The sequence below is a fragment of the Triticum dicoccoides genome, chromosome 3B (genome assembly GCF_002162155.2).
Source record: "Triticum dicoccoides isolate Atlit2015 ecotype Zavitan chromosome 3B, WEW_v2.0, whole genome shotgun sequence".
Taxonomy (NCBI): domain Eukaryota; kingdom Viridiplantae; phylum Streptophyta; class Magnoliopsida; order Poales; family Poaceae; genus Triticum; species Triticum dicoccoides.
In genome coordinates this window covers 228,424,433-228,446,873 of record NC_041385.1, presented here as the reverse complement: position 1 = coordinate 228,446,873, position 22,441 = coordinate 228,424,433, and the positions used below count along the sequence as shown (strand labels likewise).

Below are 22,441 nucleotides of genomic sequence, written 5' to 3'. Positions count from 1 at the left end.
ACGGATTGATAAACCTTAGGTCATCCACTTGAGGGAAATTTGCTACTGTCCTACAAACCTGTGCACTTGCAGGCCCAACAACGTCTACAAGAAGAAGGTTGTGTAGTAGACATCAAGCTCTTTTCTGGCGCCATTGTCGGGGAGGTGAGTGCTTGAAGGTATATCTTTAGATCTTGCAATCGAATCTTTCGTTTCTTGTTTTATCACTAGTTTAGTTTATAAAAGAACACTACAAAAAAATGGAGTTAAGTTTGTCTCGTACGCTTCGTCTTTTTAATATCTTTCGTGAGTATGATGAAAAGGAGAATTGTGCTCAAGTGCTAGAAGACGAAATCTATAGAATGTTTGATACTAAATCTTTGAATGATGAGCATAATTGCAATGTTGTTAGTATGAACTCATTGAATATCCTTAGTACTAATGATGGTTGCTCTAGGCATGATGAAAATATATCTTATGAGCATGTCAACTTTTGTGGAGTGCATGTTTGCATGAAAACACCAAATAGAGAAGATATATATTGCAAGAGGCATAAGCATTTAGAAACTAAATGGTTGCATGAAAGGCTAGGTGTGAGTGCTGAAAATTTAAAATTCCTTTGCCGTACTTGTGAAGTTTGCAATGAACGTGGTCATTTACATCTCCTATGCAAATTGTTTCATGATCGAACCGTGTCCAAAAATTGTGATATTTGATCTCCCTTGCTCATTACAATGAACTTAGTTTGCTTTTGGGTTATGAAGAGTTGAAACGTTTACTTAAGGACCTTCCGGAATCTGCCCATAAGAAATTCCTTGATATTGATCTAGAAAAGATTTATTTGTTTTGTGCGGAGAATTGCATTGAAAATCCTTATATTGCCAATTACCTAAAGAAAAGAAAGCAAATAGAAGATGATTGGAATACTAATGAAAGGGAAGAGACTTCCCCATATCCTCCTATTATTTCTCATGATGAATCAAGTAACGAGGAGGAGCTTTCTATTCAACCAATCTCATCAATAAGGAGCTCAAAGAGGAAGGTTGAACCCATACATAATATGAAGAAGAAAAAGAAAAGAAGGAGCAACAAAGGTAAAAAGGTATCCCTCCCAAATGATGTTGCTCCTACCACTCATTGTGATGATGAAAATTGCTTTACTATTGGTGCTATCCATATTTTTAATGATGAGTGTGATTATGCTTATGATATGAAAGGGCCCAAGCTTGGGGAAGCTATGTTTGATGAGGATGAAATATTTGAGAATATATTTGCTGAAATTAATGTTTGTCCCAAGCTTGGGGATGCTATGTTTAATGAAGATGATAAGGTTTTGCATTGATTTATACTAACCTATCTCACGAGTTCTTGTTGAGTTTGTTGTGAATGAAGCTGTTGATAAAAAGAAGAGAAACCATGATATGAGAGGAATTAAGGAGATATAAAAGTTCAAGCTTGGGGATGCCCAAGGCACCCCAAGATAATATTTCAAGAAGTCTCAAGCATCTAAGCTTGGGGATGCCCCGTTAGGCATCCCACCTTTCTTCTTCAACAACTATCCGTTAGTATCGGTTGAGCTTAAGTTTTGCTTCTTCACATGAGTTGTGTTATCCTTGCAATGTCATTTTGTTTTGTTTTGCTTGCTATTTGAATAAGATACCAAGATCTGAAATTCTTTAATGAGAGAGAGTCTTCACATTAGCTACATAATTGTTTAGCTACTCATTGATCTTCAATTATATCTTTTTGGAGTAGTTTGTCATTTACTCGTGTGCTTCACTTATATCTTTTGAGTAAATGGTTGAATGAGTTGATTGTCATAAATCTGAATTTATATATGTCTCATTTTCTTATCCCATGGGGAGTAATGACTTCACATCTAAGAAGTAGAGGTTGTAAATTTATTGAAGGTTAGCAAGCATTGTATTGGTCATTTGAACAATTCATGAAAGAATATTGAAGGAAGAGAGATTTCACATATAAATATACTATTGTAGACATCTTTTATAGTTGGGAGCACTCATTAAGTATGACATGCTAAAGAGTTGATGTTGGACAAGGAACACAACGTAATGGGTTATGTTTTCCGACATCTCAGTTAAAGTATATTGTCATGGATCATTCAAACATGTTGAGCTTGCCTTTCCCCCTCATGCTAGCCAAAATTCCTTGCACCAAGTAGAGATACTACTTGTGCTTCCAAATATCCTTAAACCCAGTTTTGCCATGAGAGTCCACCATACCTACCTATGGATTGAGTAAGATCCTTCAAGTAAGTTGTCATCGGTGCAAGCAATAAAAATTGCTCTCTAAATATGCATGACTTATTAGTGTGGAGAAAATAAACTTTGTAGGAACTTGTTATGGAAGCAATAAAAGCGATGGACTGCATAATAAAGGTCCATATACAAGGGGCAATATAAAGTGACGTTCTTTCGCATTAAGATTTTGTGTATCCAACCCTAAAAGCGCATGACAACCTCTGCTTCCCTCTGCGAAGGGCCTATATTTTACTTTATGCAAGAGTCAAGGTGATCTTCACCTTTCCCTTTTTCATTTTTTTCCTTTCGCAAGCACTTTGTGTTGGGGTGATCCCGATATATATATATCCAATTGGATGTAAGTTAGCATGAACTATTATTGTTGACATCACCCAAAGGTGAATACGTTTGGAGGCAACATTATAAGCCCCAATCTTTCTCTGTGTCTGATTAAAACTTCATAACCATTAGTATTGCGTGAGTGTTAGCAATTGTAGAAGACTATATGACAGTTGAGTATGTGGAGTTTGATATTCCTGAAAATAAGATGGATTGCAATTGTTTGAATGACTGAGAAGGAAGTTTTCTAGTTTTCAAGAAAGTTTATGGTCTATGCTTTGACATGTTAACTGCTTGTTACTTTATCATGAGAAGTTTTATGAGATGAACTACTGTTATGACATATTATCATGCTAGAAAAGGTGATTGAAATTATCATTGACCAAACTTGTGCACCTTCTAGCATTCACACTTCATAAATTATTTCTTTATCATTTACCTACTCGAGGACGAGTAGGAATTACGCTTGGGGATGCTGATACGTCTCCAACGTATCTATAATTTATGAAGCATTCATGCTATATTACTATGTGTTTTGAGTGATTATGGGCTTTATTATACACTTTTATATTACTTTTGGGACTAACCTACTAACCGGAGGCCCGGCCCATATTGCTGTTTTATTGCCTGTTTCAGTATTTTGAGGAAAAGGAATATCAAACGGAGTCCAAACGGAATGAAACCTTCGGCAGCGTTATTTTTGGGAAGAATATGATCTTGGAGACTTGGAGATCAAGTCAGAAGATCCTCGAGGACTCCACGAGATAGGAGGCCCCCCCCATAGGGCGCACCCCCTTGTCTCGTGGGCCCCTCGAGCACCTCCCGACCGCCTTCTTTCGCCTATATATACCTACGTACCCTAAAACCATCACAAATCAAGATAGATCGGGAGTTCTGCCGCCGCAAGCCTCTGTAGCCACCAAAAACCTCTCGGGAGCCTGTTTCGGCACCCTGCCGGAGGGGGAATCCATCATCGGTGGCCATCTTCATCATCCCGGCGCTCTCCATGATGAGGAGGGAGTAGTTCACCCTCGGGGCTGAGGGTATGTACCAGTAGCTATGTGTTTGATCTCTCTCTCTCTCGTGTTCCCTCTATGGCACGATCTTGATGTATCCCGAGCTTTGCTATTATAGTTGTATCTTATGATGTTTCTCCCCCCTCTACTCTCTAGTGATGAATTGAGTTTCCGTCTTGAAGTTATCTTATTGGATTGAGTCTTTTATGAGAACACTTGATGTATGTCTTGCCGTGTTTATCTGTGGTGACAATGGGATATCATGTGCTACTTGATGTATGTTTTGGTGACCAACTTGCGGGTTCCGCCCATTAACCTATGCATATGGGTTGGCACACGTTCTTGACTCTCCGGTAGAAACTTTGTGGCACTCTTTGAAGTACTTTGTGTTGGTTGGATGAATCTGAGATTGTGTGATGCATATCGTATAATCATGCCCACGGATACTCGAGGTGACAATGGAGTATCTAGGTGACATTAGGGTTTTGGTTGATTTGTGTCTTAAGGTGTTATTCTAGTACGAACTCTTTTATAGATTGATCTGAAAGAATAACTTTGAGGTGGTTTCGTACCCTACCATAATCTCTACGTTTGTTCTCCGCTATTAGTGTCTTTGGAGTGACTCTTTGTTGCATGTTGAGGGATTGTTATATGATCTGTCTATGTTATTATTGTTGAGAGAACTTGTGCTACTGAAAGTATGAACCCTAGGCCTTGTTTCCTATCATTGCAATACCGTTTACGCTCACTTTTATCATTAGTTACCTTGCTGTTTTTATTATTTTAGATTACAAAAACCTATATCTGCTATCTATTTTGCACTTGTATCTTCATCTCTTCGCCGAACTAGTGCACCTATACAATTTACCATTGTATTGGGTGTGTTGGGGACACAAGAGACTCTTTGTTATTTGGTTGCAGGGTTGTTTGAGAGAGACCATCTTCATCATACGCCTCCCACGGATTGATAAACCTTAGGTCATCCCCTTGAGGGAAATTTGCTACTGTCCTACAAACCTGTGCACTTGCAGGCCCAACAACGTCTACAAGAAGAAGGTTGTGTAGTAGACATCACCCAACAGGTAAAAATAGGTTAAAAAACGCCCGATGAGTCAAATAGCAAACGAACTAGCAGGTCTGGCGTGCCGGTGGGCAGCCCCTATTAGTAGATGGGTCATGCCTGGGCTGCGACCTCCCGCCATGGGCCGGTACGGCACGACGCGACTATTAGTCGTGCCGTCGCAGGCCGTGCCGTGCCAGGCACATTTACTGCGGCCAGGCCAGCGCCGGCATACAATACCGGCTTCAAAACATATCACCACACAGTATGCTGGCGCACTCGCCAGCGGTCAGCACACATGCCAGCACACAAAAAAAGCCGGGAATGGGTCGGCAGGCGAACGATAAACGGACGCGCGGACGTTTTGGTCGGTGCGTTACGCCGGGAGTTGCTCTCACATCCTTTGATTTGTTTTTTTAGGGTTAATGTCGGCGCTTTTATTCAAATTAAAAAGAGTCTGGAATCTCACCTGCGATCACCTCCAAAATACAATCCGGTGGTGATCCAAGCCAGACCTTACAAAGTTCTTCTCCTACACCTATCTTTGCTAACTTATGCGCGGCAATATTTGCAGAACGCCTCACCCACGAAACACTGAACGCATCAAAAGAGCGAAGCAAAGTCTTGATCTCCTCCACCCATGAGCCTGTCGTCGCCAAAGTCCTCTCTGGAGTGTTGATCATCTGTACTAGAGCCTGGCTGTCCAGTTCTAGTTGGATTCTTTGCACGTTCCTTTCCGCTGCTAGCAATAGAGCTCGCTTGCACGCTTTGATCTCCGCGGCCTTTGCATCAACCACATGAGGAAAGAAGTGGCTTGCACCGGCTAGGAAGGCACCGTTATGATCCCGCAGTACAACCCCTCCTCCACTCTTGCCTCCAAACTTTGACATAGCACCGTCTGTGTTGGCCTTGATCCAACCCTCCTCCGGCGCTGACCAGCGTTGCATGATCGGGACTTTGGGCTCCAGCCCCGTCTTGTTGTGAGCTTCCCTCCATTCCTGCATGAAATCACATACCCTCTCTATTATTGCATGTGGTTCATCGATCCTCTTGCCTTCCTTAATTTCATTTCGTGCCAGCCATAAAGCATAGACCGCATGGATCATTGCTTGTCGCTCGTCCTCGTGAGCCTCTGCAAACCACCCAAGCAACCAATTAGCCAGCTCGCTCTGAGAGCATGTGAAACTCGATGGGGCAGCCACCGTTACTCCCTTTTCTGAGCTCAGCTGGTTCCAGAACTGGACCGAGTGTTGGAAAGTCTAAAATAGATGCAAAATAGTTTCCTCTCGTCCGCATACTACACAAAATACTCCAGGCTTGATCTTCCTTCATAGCAGCTCCGCCCCCACGGCCAAGCCATTTCTAATCACTCTCCACATGTGGATTTTCGCCTTGCCCGGAGCATTGGTATCCCAAAGACCCAAATACCCATTATGCTTGTTAACCGAACTAGCTAATTCCGGCCATCCGGTTTTCAGCTTATTCAGTGTCATCTTCAAGTGATAGGATGACCGCACCGTGAAGGTGCCATTCTTTGTAAAATTCCAAGCCAAAACATCCTGCATCACCGTGGAGTATAGACTTAACTAGAACTTCCCGCGCGGCCTTGGAGAGCCCCTGGCCCTTTAAACCATTAACCTTTCCCTTTGAACACTCTGTGACATATTTAAACGTGCCATCCTTTGATCTTCCTACTAGTGTAGGCAGACCCAGGTATCGCTCGCCAAGGGCTTCATTGTGTATACCGAGTGTGTTCTGCAGTTGGCCTTTCATGTCATCGTGAGTGCCCTTCCCAAAAAAGGTAGCAAATTTCTATAAGTTAATGTGCTGGCCCGAAGCCTCCTCATACTGCCTCAGAATTTCCTTCAACTCCATCAAATTATCCAAAGATCCCTCAAGGAAGACAATGCTATCATTGGCAAACAGTAAGTGTGTAACATTGGGGCTAGTGCTCCCAAATGACACTCCTTTGATTCTCTTCTCCTCTTGTGCTCTCTTTAGTAGCGCCGAGAACCCCTCCACACAAAACAAGAACAAATAGGGGGATAACGGGTCACCTTGTCTCAAACCACGAGAGGGCACAAAACCCCTGGATAAGCCACCATTAAGCCTCACTGAGAACCTCGCCGATGTCACACATCACATAATCATAGCAATCCATTGAGCATCAAAACCCACTCGGTTCAGAACCTGCTCGAGAAAAATCCATTCGACCCTATCATATGCCTTCATCATGTCGAGTTTAACCGCACACAATGGCTTCTTCCTCTTCCTGTTTAGAATGGCGTGCATGCACTCGTATGCCACAAAAACATTATCCGTAATCAACCTTCCCGGGACAAAGGCACTTTGTTCTTCTGATATCAACAGAGGGAGTAAACCTTTTAGCCTGTTTGCCAACACCTTTGTGGCTATTTTATAGAGCACGTTACATAAGCTAATCGGTCTGAACTAAAAGCCACTCCGGTGAGTTGATTTTCGGAATCATAACTATAACTGTGTCATTAAAGCCCTCCGGCGTGGATGCACCGTTGAGAAACTCCTTCACCGCCTTGCACACATCATCTTTAACCAATGACCAGTGTCTTTGGTAGAAAAGAGCCGGGAGTCCATATGGGCCAGGTGCCTTCGTCGGCCCCATTTGGAATAAGGCTGCTCAATCTCATCATCGGAAAAGGCTGCCGTCAACCTTTGATTCATATCCGCCGTAACCAAAGGTACAATATTTTGTAACAGTACGTTAGCACCAACCAACCCATCAAAAGTAAACAGCCGTTCATAGAAAGAGGCTGCCAACTCTCTCATATCCTCATCCACCGTGCATCGGGATCCATCCAACAGACGTACGATCGTACATAGAAATGCACAATCCGTTCACCAAAAGATCACCAACAGATCTTAAAAAGATTGCCAAAATTCACATAATGCACATAAACGACGGACAAGTTTAAACTACATCTAAAAACCTTAAATTAAAGCGCGGAAGGTGGATCTTCACCACTTCCTCGTTGACCCTTTCCTCTTTTGGTCGACGGCGCAGTTATAGGCGTCGGCGGCTGGTGGAGGATCATCCGAGTGTTCAGATGAGGCGCCGTAGTCGTCGCTGTCATCGGAGGAGGAGTCGAAGAGGACGATGAGCACTTTGAGCCGCCGGATAGCCCCTCTCCTGTTACCGCTTGAGCTTCGCGAGCCGAGCCGCCACTGTCACCTCGCGCTCCTACTGCTCAATGGCAAGCCGGAGCGCCTTGGCGTTCTTTCGGCATAGTCTCGAGCGTCCGCCTCCGCCGTTGTAAGAGACCGACAGGAGACCCAAGCGAGGAAACGCCCGTCCTCATCGGGCTTCGACGACAACATGTGGTTGTGGCGCACTGATTGCTCTGCCGCGTCCCTCTCCCTTGCCTGCTGCCACTCACGGCAAGCGGCGCATGCCTCGAATTCCGGCGTGCGCGTCCGGGCCTATGGGTAGGGCACAAGCAGGGGCAGGTGACAACGTGGGAGTGGCGCGGACTGTGCAACCCTCGCGGAGCTGCATGTGGGTCGAAGGGGCCAACTCTGGCATCCGCGCTGCGCTGGTGGGGAAGATGCGAGGTGGCAGATCCGAAACTGCCCCCAGTGTCCACGTTGGACCTCTCGAGGGCAATGCGGAGGGCCAGCTCCTTGACATCGAGGTCGGAGTCGGAGCGGCTGTCGGCACTCGACATGGTCGTTAGAGTCATTTGAGTGGATCAAAATCGGAGTAAGGCGAGAAGAAGAGACAGAGTGAGAGCGGAGTGAACTGAGTTAGGGTTTTCGGATTGGTGGGTTTATTGGGGAAGGAGAGGGGTCGGGTGGACCGGGCTGACGTGGCGGACGCGTGTGGGTCTCCCATATCGGTCCTACATTTGGGCTCAATATGAGGGCTCCGAACAACTTGATGATTTAAGGGCAGTTTGAGACGCCCGAGTAGGTCTTTTTTGACTGGTTAATGACCGGATCGTTCGCCCAGACATTTAACGCGTGGTTGGGGTGTTCGGCTGTAGATGCTCTCAGGCTCTAGAGTAGAGTAGAAGTAACCCAGTAGTGAGATACATCAAAAAGAAACTCCAACAAAACCAACTTTTTTGGACATTCCAACAAAACCAACTAAACATGAACACGTGAAAGTGGAGAAGAGTCAAACGAGTCTTCTAGCACATCCATTGATCCTTTTCCCGCTAATCAGAGCAACTCAAACAGGCCGACCCAAATAGACGACACATTTGTCCTTTTTGTCTGTTTGGGTCGCCCGCCCGCTCGGCATCCGTCCTATTTTAGATTTGGGTCGGCAGTGCGCTCAACGCCCCGATCCATTTCATGTTCGCACTTAATTTTTAAAAAAGGCCCGCGGCCATAGATCATGCGGCCAGCCATGTCTCATGCCGGCACCATGCCAGCGCCGGCATACAATACCGGCTTCAAAACATATCACCACACAGTATGTTGGCGCATTCGCCAGCGGTCAGCACACATGTCAGCACACAAAAAAAGCCGGAAATGAATCGGCAGGCGAACGACAAACGGACGCGCGGCCGTTTTGATCGGTGCGTTATGTCCGGAGTTGCTCTCACATCCTTTGATTTGTCGATTGGATTAGAAATAGCGCCCCCGCAAAAAAAAAAGAATAGCGCCAACCACGTCAAGAAAAAAAAGCGCGCCAATCCGACAAGTATCGGATTGGATTAGAAATTGTGCCTGCCCCAAGCGTGAGGAGAAAACAAATCAGATCTCGATCCCAACTTTCCCCGACCTTCGCTGCCCTAGTTCTCGATTCCCTCTTCCCCCGATCTTCCCCGCCCTAGTTTCCCCGATCTCGATTCTCGGAGTTTGCGCGCACCTCGTCGAACATGGCAGCGATCATGGCGGCGCGCGGGCAGGGGCAGGTGCAAGATTTCGACTTCTTCGTGGTGGTGGACTTCGAGGCGACGTGCGTGAAAGACGCGCGGATCTTTCCGCAGGAAATCATTGAGTTCCCCGCCGTGCTCGTCGACGGCGCCACCGGCCGCATCGAGTCCGCGTTTCGCAGGTACGTTCGTCCAAAACATCACCCTGTGCTGACCCAATTTTGCAGGGAACTCACCGGCATCCGGCAGGAGGACGTCGACGGCGGCGTGGATCTCGGCGAGGCGCTCTGGATGCACGACTCTTGGCTGAAGGCGGCGACGGCGGGGGGAGGGAGCTTGGCCGTCGTGATCTGGGGAGATTGGGATTGCCGCACCATGCTCGAGTCCGAGTGCCGCTTCAAGGGGATAGAGAAGCCCTCCTACTTCGATCGCTGGATCAACCTGAGGGTCCCCTTCCAGGCTGCGCTCGGCGGCGGAGGGCGGGTCACCCTCCAGGAGGCGGTCAGGGCAGCGGGACTGGACTGGGAGGGCCGCCTGCACTGCGGACTGGACGACGCGCGCAACACGGCGCGGCTTCTTGTTGAGCTGATGCGGCGCGGGGTCAAGATGACCATCACCGGTTCGCTGGCGCCGCCGCCGCCGATCCAGCAGAAGGAGCAGCCCCCGCAGCTTCTCACAAGCTCTTGCGGTGGCTCATCTGTGCTGGCGCCGCTGCCGATGATCCAGCAGAAGCAGCAGTCGCCGCAGCTTCGCACAAGACCTTGCGGTGGCTCATCGGCACTGGCGCCGCCGCTGATCCAGCAGAAGCAGCAGCCGCCGCAGCCACACATGATAAGCCCCTGCGGCGGCTCCTCTGCGACGTGCTTCTGCTACTGCAGGGTACCGACCAGAGGAGGCGTGGTGTCCGTGCCAGGGCCGATGCAGGGCAAGTGCTTCTTCGGGTGTGGCAACTGGACGCCGGCCATGGGACCCGTGTGCCCCTACTTCGTATGGACCAACTGAATGAACCACCCATGGCAGGGCACCAGAATCAGTGTAGCTCAGCTGTTAGTGTAAATCGTGCTAGCCATCAGAATCAGAGCTTAGCTTGGCTGATTCTAGCCAGTCTAGGTGTGAATTGGTCTCTGGAATCGAATGTATTTGGTGTCTGAATTAGTATTATCAATAGAAATTCTTTTTAGTTATGTCCCTTCTCCTGATCTCTTCCTCTCTCCGGCACCTTGACGCTCATCGTAATCGCACCCATTTCTCCGCACAAGCACCGTTGATTTAGATAGATCTGCCGCTCATATGTGTGTCCGTAGGATCATTTCGTAATTTATGTTTCCAGAACACGCAAGATGAAGGATGCCTGGATCCCTATTTTGAATATTCTTTTTGTAGACATCACACTAATTTTATCTTGTTGCGAATGTGAAGCCCGTGCTGCCAGAGTAGCTTGAGATGGACGTCTAGCGTTTATGTGCTGCCAAATCAGTCACTGTCTGTATAGAGACTCAATTGCGCTTAAGAAATTCGATTAGAATCAATAAATCATTCTCTGCCCCATGGAAATGCAAAACTATCAAAGTGTTGGCGAGTCTTGTCTTGGATTGTGATGCCTTAAAACTACTTGATGTGATAATTGCACGGGATAGTGAGCCTTGGTGTCATGTCAAATACCTTAAGGTGTCATGTAGAGGGCCAAGGTTGTTCATTCATATCATTAGCACTTGTTCAACTTGCATGCTTTGTTGATATGTCTCGGTTGCAAATTCCATGTCTGAATTCAGCATAACTAAAGAGGCCCTCCTTCAAATCTGTTTGTTTTTCTTGAATGCTTCACAAATAAGAACATGTTAACATTTGAAACGTTGTAATATGTATTCTTCAATGTTTTAGGGTTTCAGATCCTTTGTCTAGACAGCTGTCTTATATCAAATGAAGGACATCATGAAGCTGTCACCCTCAACATCACAGTTTTTGGTCTCTGCTGCATTTTTCCCTTGGAGCATAAAACCTATATATGGGTAATGTTACCTTTTGATCGTTGCTTTATATGAAGTGAAGCTTACCAACAATTTAACCTTGGTTGATGCAAAATAATCATTCTTGTCCTTGGCCTATATCATGAGTGTTACATCTCAGTTTTCAGAATTACGCCTTTTTCAGGCATAAGCTTAGCTATTGTTTGATATTGGCGTCCACCACAACACAAGTTTATTACTGGACTTTTAAGGAGCTATAGATACGTAGTTATTCCACTAGAGCTAAACGTTTTTTTTTTCAATTTCTGATTAATTACAGATTACCATGAATAGAACCAATCACTAACAATCTGAACATAGCTTGTATTCAAGTTACTTTAATAGAAAATTGATTAACAAGAACAGTTCATTTGTACATGGGCACATGACAGTAACATTTTTTTTTTGAGGAAAACATGACAGTAACATGGAAATGCCAAAGGGAACACATGACAGAAAGTATTTCCCATATCTGTTGTTCAATACCTTTGTCGCTGTAAATTAAGGCATTCAGTGGTTCTAGTACATAGGCCCGTGTAATATCAAACTCATAACCGGATTTCTAGCTAGTGTCCATGATCTATATTGCCCTAGTACTTCCGTGTCCACAGAGTTGCGCTGCTTTTTGGTAGTGGTGTTGTTATACGCATTAGTATGTTGCATCAAGCCAGTGAGAGTTCGGTTGCAGTCAGCTGTCTGGCAAGGAGGCCAAGGACAAAGGTGCATCGTAGGCCTGTAGCAGAAGATGGTCACGTGTCAGACAAGGATTTGCAGCACCAAGGAAACGGGAGGAAGGAGAGTCTTGTAGGAAAAACTATTGTATTAGCAAGTGTAGGATTAAAGGAGTCAAACCATGCGGAGTTTGTATCGTGCTAGGAAAAGTCAAAAGATCTAAGCATCCACTATATAGATAGAGATGCCATGCTATGTTTTAAAGGCGTCCGTAAGGCGACGCCTAGGCGACGCCTAGGCGTCGAGGCGCCCCCCCAGCGCTTTGCGCTTTAGGCGCCTAGGCGTCGCCTAGGCGTCGAAGCGCCCCCTCAGCGCCTTAAATCAAGGCGTCGCCTTAAAAACATAGATGCCATGTATCTATGTTTCAGGAAGAGACAACCAATCTTTTCTCTCCAAAAATAATCTCTCATCCAACTATGTCTACCAATATCTTGCAGCATTGTCATCTGGCTATGTTCAGTACATTAGTTGTCATGTTGTGGTTAAAGGTTCACAACTTGTTGCTGACAGCTGTACAACATCCATATATGCGTTGGTACATGCATTACTGGACATATTCCTGAACGCTCAATAAAAAAATCCTGGTTTTATTTACTTACCCATATATCAATTGTGCTTGCAGGATTGTGTCGGACTGTATGTATTCCAATTAAGCAGAGGAAGCGTGTACCCTATTTGATCATTTCTAGTGGTCTTTCTCTATTTCCATGGCTTATCATTGGGCTATCAGAATATTTGAGGAGCTCAAGCAATATTTTTACGCTAATGTTGATTGTACAGAACTTGGGATCTGCCATGGCAGATGTTGTTATAGATGCAATGATTGCAGAGGCAGTTCGATCAGCAGGGTGAGTAATTTTGTGCATCTTGTCTCACCTTATATAGCAAGTACTCCAATACAATGCTTTGAAACCTGAATTATTCTCTTTTCAGGCCAGAATTTGCTGGTGATCTCCAGTCATTATCTTGGTCATCAATGGCTGTAGGGGGGATATTTGGGAGCTTATTGGGAGGATACGCATTGTCCAATCTCCCAATAAATGCTATTTATATTATGTTCTCTGCTCTTCCACTGTTCCAACTAGTTACATGTGTTTTCCTTAAGGAATCTCCAAAAGGATTTGAAAGCACAACAGATAACGCGGCACATGATCATGTTGATGGTCAGAATATTGATAGTGCTTTTGCTGGACAAGGCTCAGGTGAATCTTTTAAATATGAGGGCACTAGGAAGCGAAAGGGTGCTCGTAAAAAGAGCGAAAGGAGATCATTATCCAAACGATCTGAAGCTCATGAGAAGCACAATAAATCAGTTGATTTATACTCATCTCTGAAATCAGCCTTAGTCAGTTTATGCACTGCTTTTAAGCAGCCAGCAATTTTGCGGTAATTAACCCTGCAATTTCATTTTCTCTGATGTTTGCCTCTTTCACTGAAGAGCCTAACCGGTAACTTCCTTTTTTCTTTTCTCTAGACCTATGGCATGGTTTTTCATTTCAAATGCAACAGTTCCAAATATCTCAACAGTTATGTCCTATTATTTTTTTTGACGGTGCTACGGCGGGCTTACGCCAGCCTGAACCATTTTCATTATAGATAAGATTGAGATACAACACGACGGTTACAACAGATATCACCCGACACATATGAGAAGGAACCAGGAACAAAAAATAGAAGATGGAATAAGGAACAACAGAAAAAGAACCAGAAGCGAGCTATGACAAGCAGCCAACACCAAGAACTTAGCATCCATCACCACCAGTGGACCGAGAAGAGCGGGAACTAGCTTTGTTGGATCCGTCGAAAGGACATCCGCCACCGAGAAGACGTAGAGAAGAAGTTGCATGTTACCATGCGATCTCTGCACCTTGAAGAGCTAGGAGATCATAGCCACCATCAAAGAGCATCCTGCTGCCTAGGAACGTCGCGGCAGAGAAAGCCACAGACCGTGCCGAAGGGCAATTTTCCGCCGAGATAGTCCTACACCTCCTCTGAGCCACACCACGGCCACCATCACAAATAGAGAGAACCATAGCACTCCGCAGGCCACCAAACCTCAAAAGCCACTGAAGGGTGCCGAACGCGAGACCTCACCGCCGCCACGAGCCCCAAAAAGAGAGGTCAACCATCAGCATAGGATGACCAAGGTACTGGTCGCCGCCACAGAGCACCTCCACCGCCACCGCCCTACAAACCAACAACCTAAACCAACACTCCAACCCAGACATCAGACGACCAACCGCGGATCCCTGGCTCCTGAGACGACGCCCCCAAGGGGGAAACAACATTGAAGATGTCGTCGTCGTCCGATCCAGAGAAGGATATGAGACTTTCGCCCGAAGCACAAAGAAATAGCCGGCAACGGTAGCTCCCCAATGATGCCTTCACGAAGGGACACAGCGCCAGGAGACGTCGTCATCACCGTCGCCGACGAGGTCGGCAATAGGCTTTCGCCCGAAGCATCCCAGCCTGGCTGACTCCGCAAACGCCGGCCGCCAAGTCCGGCAGCGCTAGACCTTCCCCTCTCCTGCCAGTCCACGGCGAGCGTCCCCGCTTGGTCCAGCAAGAGTCATCCGCAAACAAAGCCGCTCACCTCGAGCACCTGCACAGACAGAGTTGGTTCTGTCTCGGCTGCCACCTGCACCCAACCCCTCACCGCCGTCCACAACACCACACCACCACACGCCTACCCCGCCTACAGCAGCCACCACTGACCCCCTAGCCGCATCCATGGAGAGCACCAGCCGAGCGAGCCACCGCCCCAGAGAGGTCCAGATCTGGGCGAAGAGAGGCACCCAGACCAGGCATGGTAGTCACCAGGGTCACCGCCACGGCCTGCTCCGCCACGCTGCGCTGACCACAACACCCGCCTATGCCACTAGCCCCCGGTCGCGGTCGCGGGGACCGCCGGCCAAGGGAACGGGCCGCCGTCCGAAGGGAGCGGGATCTGGAGCTCCCCTGGGCAAAGCGGCGTCGGATCCTTGGAGACCCAGCTGCCCACGCCTCCGCGCCGCTCGCGCCGGCGCACTTCGCCACCATTGCCGGTGCGCGCCCCCGACCGCCCGCGCCCGCCCGCGAGTCCCCGTCGCCGGCCAGCGTCCCGCGCCCCCACGCCTGGAGAAGAGGAGGGAGAGTCGTCCCCGCCGGCGCCGGCGCCGAGGGCTTTGCCCAGGGACGCCCTCCGGCGGCGGCGGGAGGAGGAGGGGAGGCGAGGGTGGCTGTCGGCGGCGGCTGGGGTTTCTCCCGAGCCGCCCGCGAGAGCGACACGGGAGTCCAGCCCTCCGTCGTTATGTTCTATTATCAAACGGAGGTTCTACATCTGGAGGCATCCTTCCTAGGGACTGCACGTGTGATTGGGTGGTTCAGTCTAATGCTTGGCACATATATCTACAACCACTACTTAAAGCATAAAAAACTCAGGAATATTCTTATGTAAGTCATTTTTTTCAAGCTGTTTATCTTCTGCAAATGTCAAAACACTATCTATATTAGTGCCATAGCTTGTTTAAAGGAAGTTGAAATATTATGTATATATGCTTAATGTACTAACTGAAACTTTCTATAAACTTTTGTGTAAGTTGGCTGTCCATGATTTGAATGAGTTGCACTAAATTTTCATCTTGGTATTTTTGGTATAAGCCATTTATTGATCACCTTTTGGTCAGTGTTTTAGTGAGTGTATGCTCTTTTATTAATGTTGTTAAAAAACTGACATAATTCTTGGGGCGTAATTGGCTACAATGCAAATCTATTCACTTTTTTAAAGTTATTAGGTACTTACATGTGCCACCTTCAATAACTGCTGTCCTTATTTTACAGGTTTGCACATGTTGGCCTTGTGATAATTACTGTATTGGACATTTTACTGGTGTCAAGATTACATATTCAGTATGGAATAGCAGACAAATACATGGTGCTGTGGGGCTCTGCTTTGGCCGATGCAATCAACCAATTCAAGTATATCCTCTAGCTGTCATTTCTTTCATACTCCTATGAACTATTCCCTCCATCCCATAATATAAGATCATTTTACAAGCTAACATATCTTGCAAAATGATCTTATATTATGGGATGGAGGGAGTAGATTGCAAACCATAAACTGAGTGATCTGCTTGACCTGTAGTTTAGAGAACCAGTTGAGATGTGTTTCTGTTATACATGCTAAGTTGCTGCCCAGAGTTACTGATCCTTCATTGACTAATCTTGTATTTAGAAGATTTTAGTGTTGTGGTAACTCATTAGGCACCAACTTAAACTTATTTATTTCAACTAAATCTAGACAGATACTTCAGGCATACTCTTTTTTTATTTCCCTTTATTTGGGCGACTGTCAATCAAGTGGCGCTCATGAATGCTTCTTGAGCTCATGGTTAAGTGTGACCTGTCTGTCATTAATTGCTTTAGATCACTGTATGTTCTTTTACGCAACGGAGGAAATTCTTCACTTTTACCCAGTATGATAATTGACATTGGCTAGTAGGTTCATACTGTTCTCTTAATCAAAATTGCAAAAGAGCAACCGAAAAAATGAAGAAATTGTTCAATCTATCCAGTATGAATCCATTATTGCACTCATGGCTGAAGATCAGACATCTTATGTACACATCTACACAATAGCGTTTCTAACTTTATTATGTACGTTTGGTAGGATGATGCCGTTCCTAATCCTCTCAGGACAGCTTTGCCCGCCTGGAATCGAGGGCACACTGTTTGCTCTGTTCATGTCCATTAACAACCTCAGTTCGACATTAGGTTCATTCCTCGGAGCTGCATTGACGTCAGCTTTGAACATCTCATCGGTACAGTTTGACAATCTGGCGCTCGGCCTAGCTGTTCGGCTGATGGGAACTCTCTTACCTATCGGATTTTTGTTTCTGATTCCAAGGGACGTTACGGGACTAACATCATAGGAGATGGGTTACAGACCTGATCATCATTTTTTCTGGACTGGTCTGGTCTGTATTCCCTAGTCTTACTCATACATGCATATAGAGAAAGCAAATTGAAGCCAGCAGGAAGGTAGCTCTCTTTTGTTGAAATATGTATACATGCATATACTTGAATGAGAGGAAGAGTGCAATAGCTGACATTACAAAGCGTTAAGCAATGGCAAAACTGTGTAGCAAATGTACTTGCAAGAACATGTGTTACATGGAAAGTGTTATTGTTTATGATTTAGCTGTTGATGTATACATCTGTCTGTCTATCTACCTATATTACCTATCTATCTATTTATCTCTTTCTCTATCTCTGTCTAATATTAAAATCTCTACCTTTAGCACTGTGATCCAGTATGTTTATACTGTCAAATTGAGCAATGAATTGACGTATATACTTGTTATGCTTGCGAGTGTATATTAACTGATTGCGCTAGAAATACAAATAAATTGCAATTGAAAAATTGAGTATATTACCAAAAATTCACATCAAATAGTATGTTGATGAAATTTGTTTTGATTGTACAACATCTACATATGGGAGGCAATCTCATCATCTCGATGCAAGAGGTGAGCTGAATCAAACTTGTCTCATTCCATCTTTCCAACCAAACACAAGAGCGAAACAATAACATCAAACAGATGAATGAAACCGGTCCTGTGGGATGGAAGGGCAAGTTGATGAATTTTGCAGGCCGGCGCGTTTTGGTGCGAACGGTGCTCTCTTCCCTGCCAACTTTTGCTCTGACAGTGCTCAAGGTGCCGAAGAGGGTACTGAAGGAAAACGACAAGGCTCGGCGACGCTTCCTGTGGGCGCAGGACGAAGCGCTGACGGGTGGAAAGTGCAAAGTGGCGTGGAGCTCGGTGTGCTCACCAGTAGAGAAGGGCGGGCTGGGGATACCTGATCTGCACCGGTTTGGCTCCGCCCTAAGACTATGCTGGTTGTGGTTATCCTGGCAGCAGCCGGCGTGACCCTGGTCGGCTTTCCCCTTGCCATGCAACAAGACGAACAGAGAGATGTTTGAGAGAGCCACGACGGTCCGGATCGGCGATGGCCAGCAAGCAGGATTCTGGACAAGCTCCTGGCTGGATGGCACCCCGCTACGCTCATCCTTTCCGGACCTTTTCAAGCACTCTAGGCGCAAGAACCGCATGGTGGCTGCAGCGCTCACCAACGAGCAGTGGATCAGCGATCTGCGCCACGGCAACACAACATCCATCATCACTGAATACCTGCGCCTTTGGCGGCGACTCCAGCTCTCGGGGATCACCCTCGACAACCAAGTGGCCGATCAGATTGCATGGACAGTAGGTGGCGGCACCTACTACTCTGCCCGGGCAGCATACAAGCACAAGCCACAGCAAGGTCGTCTGGAAATGCTGGGCGTCAGGGACTGTCAAGATGTTCGCGTGGCTGCTTCACAAGAACAGGCTTTCGTGCAATGACAGGCTACAGAGGCGGGGCTGGCCAAACGGGTATTATTTCTGCAGTCTATGTACCAGAAGCCTGGAATCCGCGCTGCACCTCATGTGGGAATGCCCCTTCGCCTGGATGATTTGGATAACTGCCTCGACCTAGAATGGTTGCGAGGCCATGAGACATGTCAAGCCGCCGCACGACAACTCTCTACAGCACTGCCAGGAGATGATCAGACGCACACTGACCGGCGTGCTTCTGATCGCTTGGCACATTTGGAAGGAGAGGAACGCTTGTGTTTTCAGAGCTAAAATGCCACTGCAGACGATGTCCTTCAGGCTATCAAGCTGGATCTTGCACAATGGAGACTCGCCGGAGCGACATGCTTAGAGCCCCCGTTCGGGGACGCCGCTGCGAGATAGCGCGTCAAAAGGCCTCCCAATTTACTTTCTCTTATGTTTCTTTTGCCTTTTGCTCTCCGTTTGCACACCTCTCTTGTGCCCATGATCACTTGATCCCCGCTGTTTCCCATATGCTTTCTCCTAAATCAATGAAGCCGGTCAAAACCGAATCTTTCAAAAAAGAATGAAACCGATCCGTTTAACCATGAAACTCCATTCCATTCCATTTGGCTCCTCATTCAAACACACCCTTTGTTGCCTCTCCCCACATGCACGATCGGTCAGGATGAAGAAGGCACATGTACATTGACCCATGAAATCCTAGACCCTGAACTGAGAAACTCGGCAGCACAAGTGCACCAACTATTGAGATACTCATCGTCCCGTGAGGGAAGTGGAGGTGATGAGTTGTCCTCCTGTGAAGAGCATACCAGCCTGCGGCAGCTCCATCTCCTGTTGCATGCCTGACAGTGCGAAACAAAGGCAGGCCTCTTTAAAGTTGTACTTCCTCCGTTCCTAAATATAAGTCTTTTTAGAGATTTCATTTAATATGGACTACATAGAAGCAAAATGGATGAATCTATACTCTAAAATACGTCTATATACATCCGTATGTAGTTTATATTAAAATCTCTTAAAAACATATACTTCCTCCGTCCGGAAATACTTGTCATCAAAATGAATAAAAGGGGATGTATCTAGACGTATTTTAGTTCTAAATACATCTCTTTTTATCCATTTTGATGACAAGTATTTTTGGACGGACAGAGTATTTAGGAACGGAGGGAGTTCAAAAATAGCAGCAATTAATCTGGATCGGAGGGGGCAGTATTTTTTCGAAATACTTGCGCTTTGAGTCACTGGTTCATCTTTCCCATCATTTTTTCCTACCATGCTCCTCCTCCTCCACTTTAACAATGGTTGTTCAGTCACTACTCACTAGTAGAAAATCGAAGGATATAAAGGAGATTCCAGCCGCCACCTTAATCTGTCTTAAAATTTTGGGAATGTCTATTATTTTGGAATGAAGGAATTGCATCAGAAACATAAGTAAGTGCCTCTCTTGCACAAAGATGAGCAACACTATTAGCACTACGTCCAGGAAAAAAATAAGCGTAAGAGCATCTCTAATCGATCCCTTTATCATTTAGCCTCGAAGGTCATTTTTAACCAATCCCTTAAAACTTAGTGGAGTAAAAGGCTTAGTGGAGCATATATACTCCATTAAGTTTTTGGCTGGACCTAGCAGATCCCCTAAATATAACTGAGTAAATTTGTGTTTTTCTAAACTTTGCAATTCTAGTATAAATCGCAATTACATATTGGCACACATGTATAAACTTAACATAAATTTGAATGCTCAACCAAATTACAAATATAGTTTACAAAGTGAATTCAAAGTTTACAAACCGAATTTAAACATGTAGAATGGTTCAAATGTAGCAAACAGCATTTCATAGAACAACTAGGACTCGCTTAGACGTTGCCAATGATGCTCAACAATATCTTGTTGGAGCTGAGTATGAAATTGGCTGTTCTCGATCTTGCGATGCCCTTCAAGGAATGTCAAGATCCTGTTTGTATCGTACTCTAGCTCAACCGGAGCCCCGTTGGTGATGTACCAAAAGTTCTCAGGCATCTCTCTCTCGTCTTTAATGATCATGTTATGCAATATGATGCAACAACTCATGATTCGCGATAGAACCTTGGAGTTCCAGTACTTGGTATTATGCAACGCCCATATACCGGAGGAATACCTTGTGTGCTATCAAACGTCACAACGTAACTAGGTGATTATAAGATGCTCTATAGGTATCTCTGAAGGTGTTTGTTGGGTTGGTAAAGATCGAGATTAGGATTTGTCACTCCGAGTATCGGAGAGGTATCTCTGGGCCCTCTCAGTAATACACATCATAAGAAGCCTTGAAAGCAAAGTGATTAATGAGTTAGTTGCGGGATGATGTATTACAGAACGAGTAAAGAGACTTGCTGGTAACGAGATTGAACTAGGTATGAAGATACCAACGATCGAATCTCGGGCAAGTAACATACCGATGACAAAGGGAATAATGTATATGTTTTCATTACGCTTCGACCGATAAAGATCTTCGTAGAATATGTAGGAGCCAATATGAGCTTCCAGGTTCCGCTATTGAATATTGACCGGAGAGATGTCTCGGTCATGTCTACATAGTTCTCGAACCCGTAGGGTCCGCACGCTTAACGTTCGATGACGATTTTGTATCATATGAGTTATGTGATTTGATGACCGAATGTTGTTCGGAGTCCCGGATGAGATCACGGACATGACAAGGAGTCTTGAAATGGTCGAGAGGTAAAGATTGATCTATAGGACGATAGTATTCGGACACCGGAAGTGTTCCGGAGGGTACCGGGTACGTATTGGGTCACGGGAAGGGGTTCCGGGCACCCCCCGGCAAAGATATGGGCCTAATGGGCCAAGAGGGGAAACGCAGCAGCCAGCAGGGGCTGCTGCGCCCCCCATATGGGTCGGACTAGAGGAGGAAGGAAAGGGGAGAAGAGAGAAGGAAGGGAAGGGATTCGGCCTCCCCCTTCCTCCCCTCCTCCCTCCTCCTTCCTTCCCCCTCCGGATAATATGGTAGGGGGAGGGGGCGAATTGGACAAGGCCCCCAAGTAGGATTCCTCCTACTTGGGGCGCCCCAAGGCTGTCCCCCTCCCCCTCCCACCTATATATACGCGGGAAGGGGGCGCCTAAAACACACACCAATGATTGTTAGCCATGTGCGGCGTCCCCCTCCACAGTTTACGCCTCCGGTCATATTGTCGTAGTTCTCAGGCGAAGCCTTGCGCGGATCACTTCACCATCACCGTCACCACGTCGTCATGCTGACGGAACTCTCCCTCGACACTTTGCTGGATCAAGAGTTCGAGGGACGTCATCGAGCTGAACGTGTGCAGAATTTGAAGGTGTTGTACGTTCGGTGCTTGATCGATCAAAACAAGAAGAAGTTCGACTACATCAACCATGTTGTCAAATGCTTCTGCTTTCGGTCTATGAGGGTACGTGGATACACTCTCCCCCTCTCGTTGCTATGTATCTCCTAGATATATCTTGTGTGAGCGTAGGATTTTTGTTGAAATTGCATGTTATGTTTCCCAACATCATGCTGCGTCCGAAAAGTTTTCTGTTAAGTCTTTGTATACCAGGATTATTTTGGGTACCTCCACTTCTAAGTTCAAACTCATTTGGGCTGCCAAGATCCCTCCCAAGATCAAGATCTTTCTCTAGCAGGCCACTAGGGGTCGGCTGCCCTCTGCAAACCAGATTTGAAAAAGGAACGGCCCTGGCTCGGCTGCTTGTAAGCTCTGCTCGGTGCAGGAGGACACTCACCATATCTTTTTTGGCTGTCCTCTGGCCAAGCTGATGTGGGGTTATGTCCGATCGTGGCTGC

General features: G+C 46.3%; 2 protein-coding genes across 3 annotated transcripts; both read left to right on the top strand.

Annotated features, from left to right (window-relative positions):
- Positions 1-9,330: 9,330 nt before the first annotated feature.
- On the top strand, positions 9,331-10,635 carry LOC119275649 (ERI1 exoribonuclease 2-like). Its single transcript, XM_037556544.1, has one exon. The coding sequence runs from the start codon at positions 9,518-9,520 to the stop codon at positions 10,514-10,516; it is 999 nt and encodes a 332-aa protein (XP_037412441.1). The 5' UTR covers positions 9,331-9,517; the 3' UTR covers positions 10,517-10,635.
- Positions 10,636-10,677: 42 nt separating this feature from the next.
- On the top strand, positions 10,678-17,444 carry LOC119275647 (probable folate-biopterin transporter 4). Of its 2 annotated transcripts, XM_037556542.1 has the most exons (5): positions 10,678-11,523; positions 12,875-13,100; positions 13,186-13,638; positions 16,072-16,209; positions 16,901-17,444. In XM_037556542.1, exons 1-5 carry the CDS (start codon positions 11,520-11,522, stop codon positions 17,160-17,162), a joined length of 1,083 nt encoding a protein of 360 aa, XP_037412439.1. In that variant the 5' UTR covers positions 10,678-11,519; the 3' UTR covers positions 17,163-17,444. The 2 variants fall into 2 exon arrangements, with proteins under 2 accessions (XP_037412439.1, XP_037412440.1); XM_037556543.1 differs by lacking the exons at positions 10,678-11,523; positions 12,875-13,100; positions 13,186-13,638 and adding an exon at positions 13,803-15,684.
- The last annotated feature ends 4,997 nt before the right edge of the window (positions 17,445-22,441 follow it).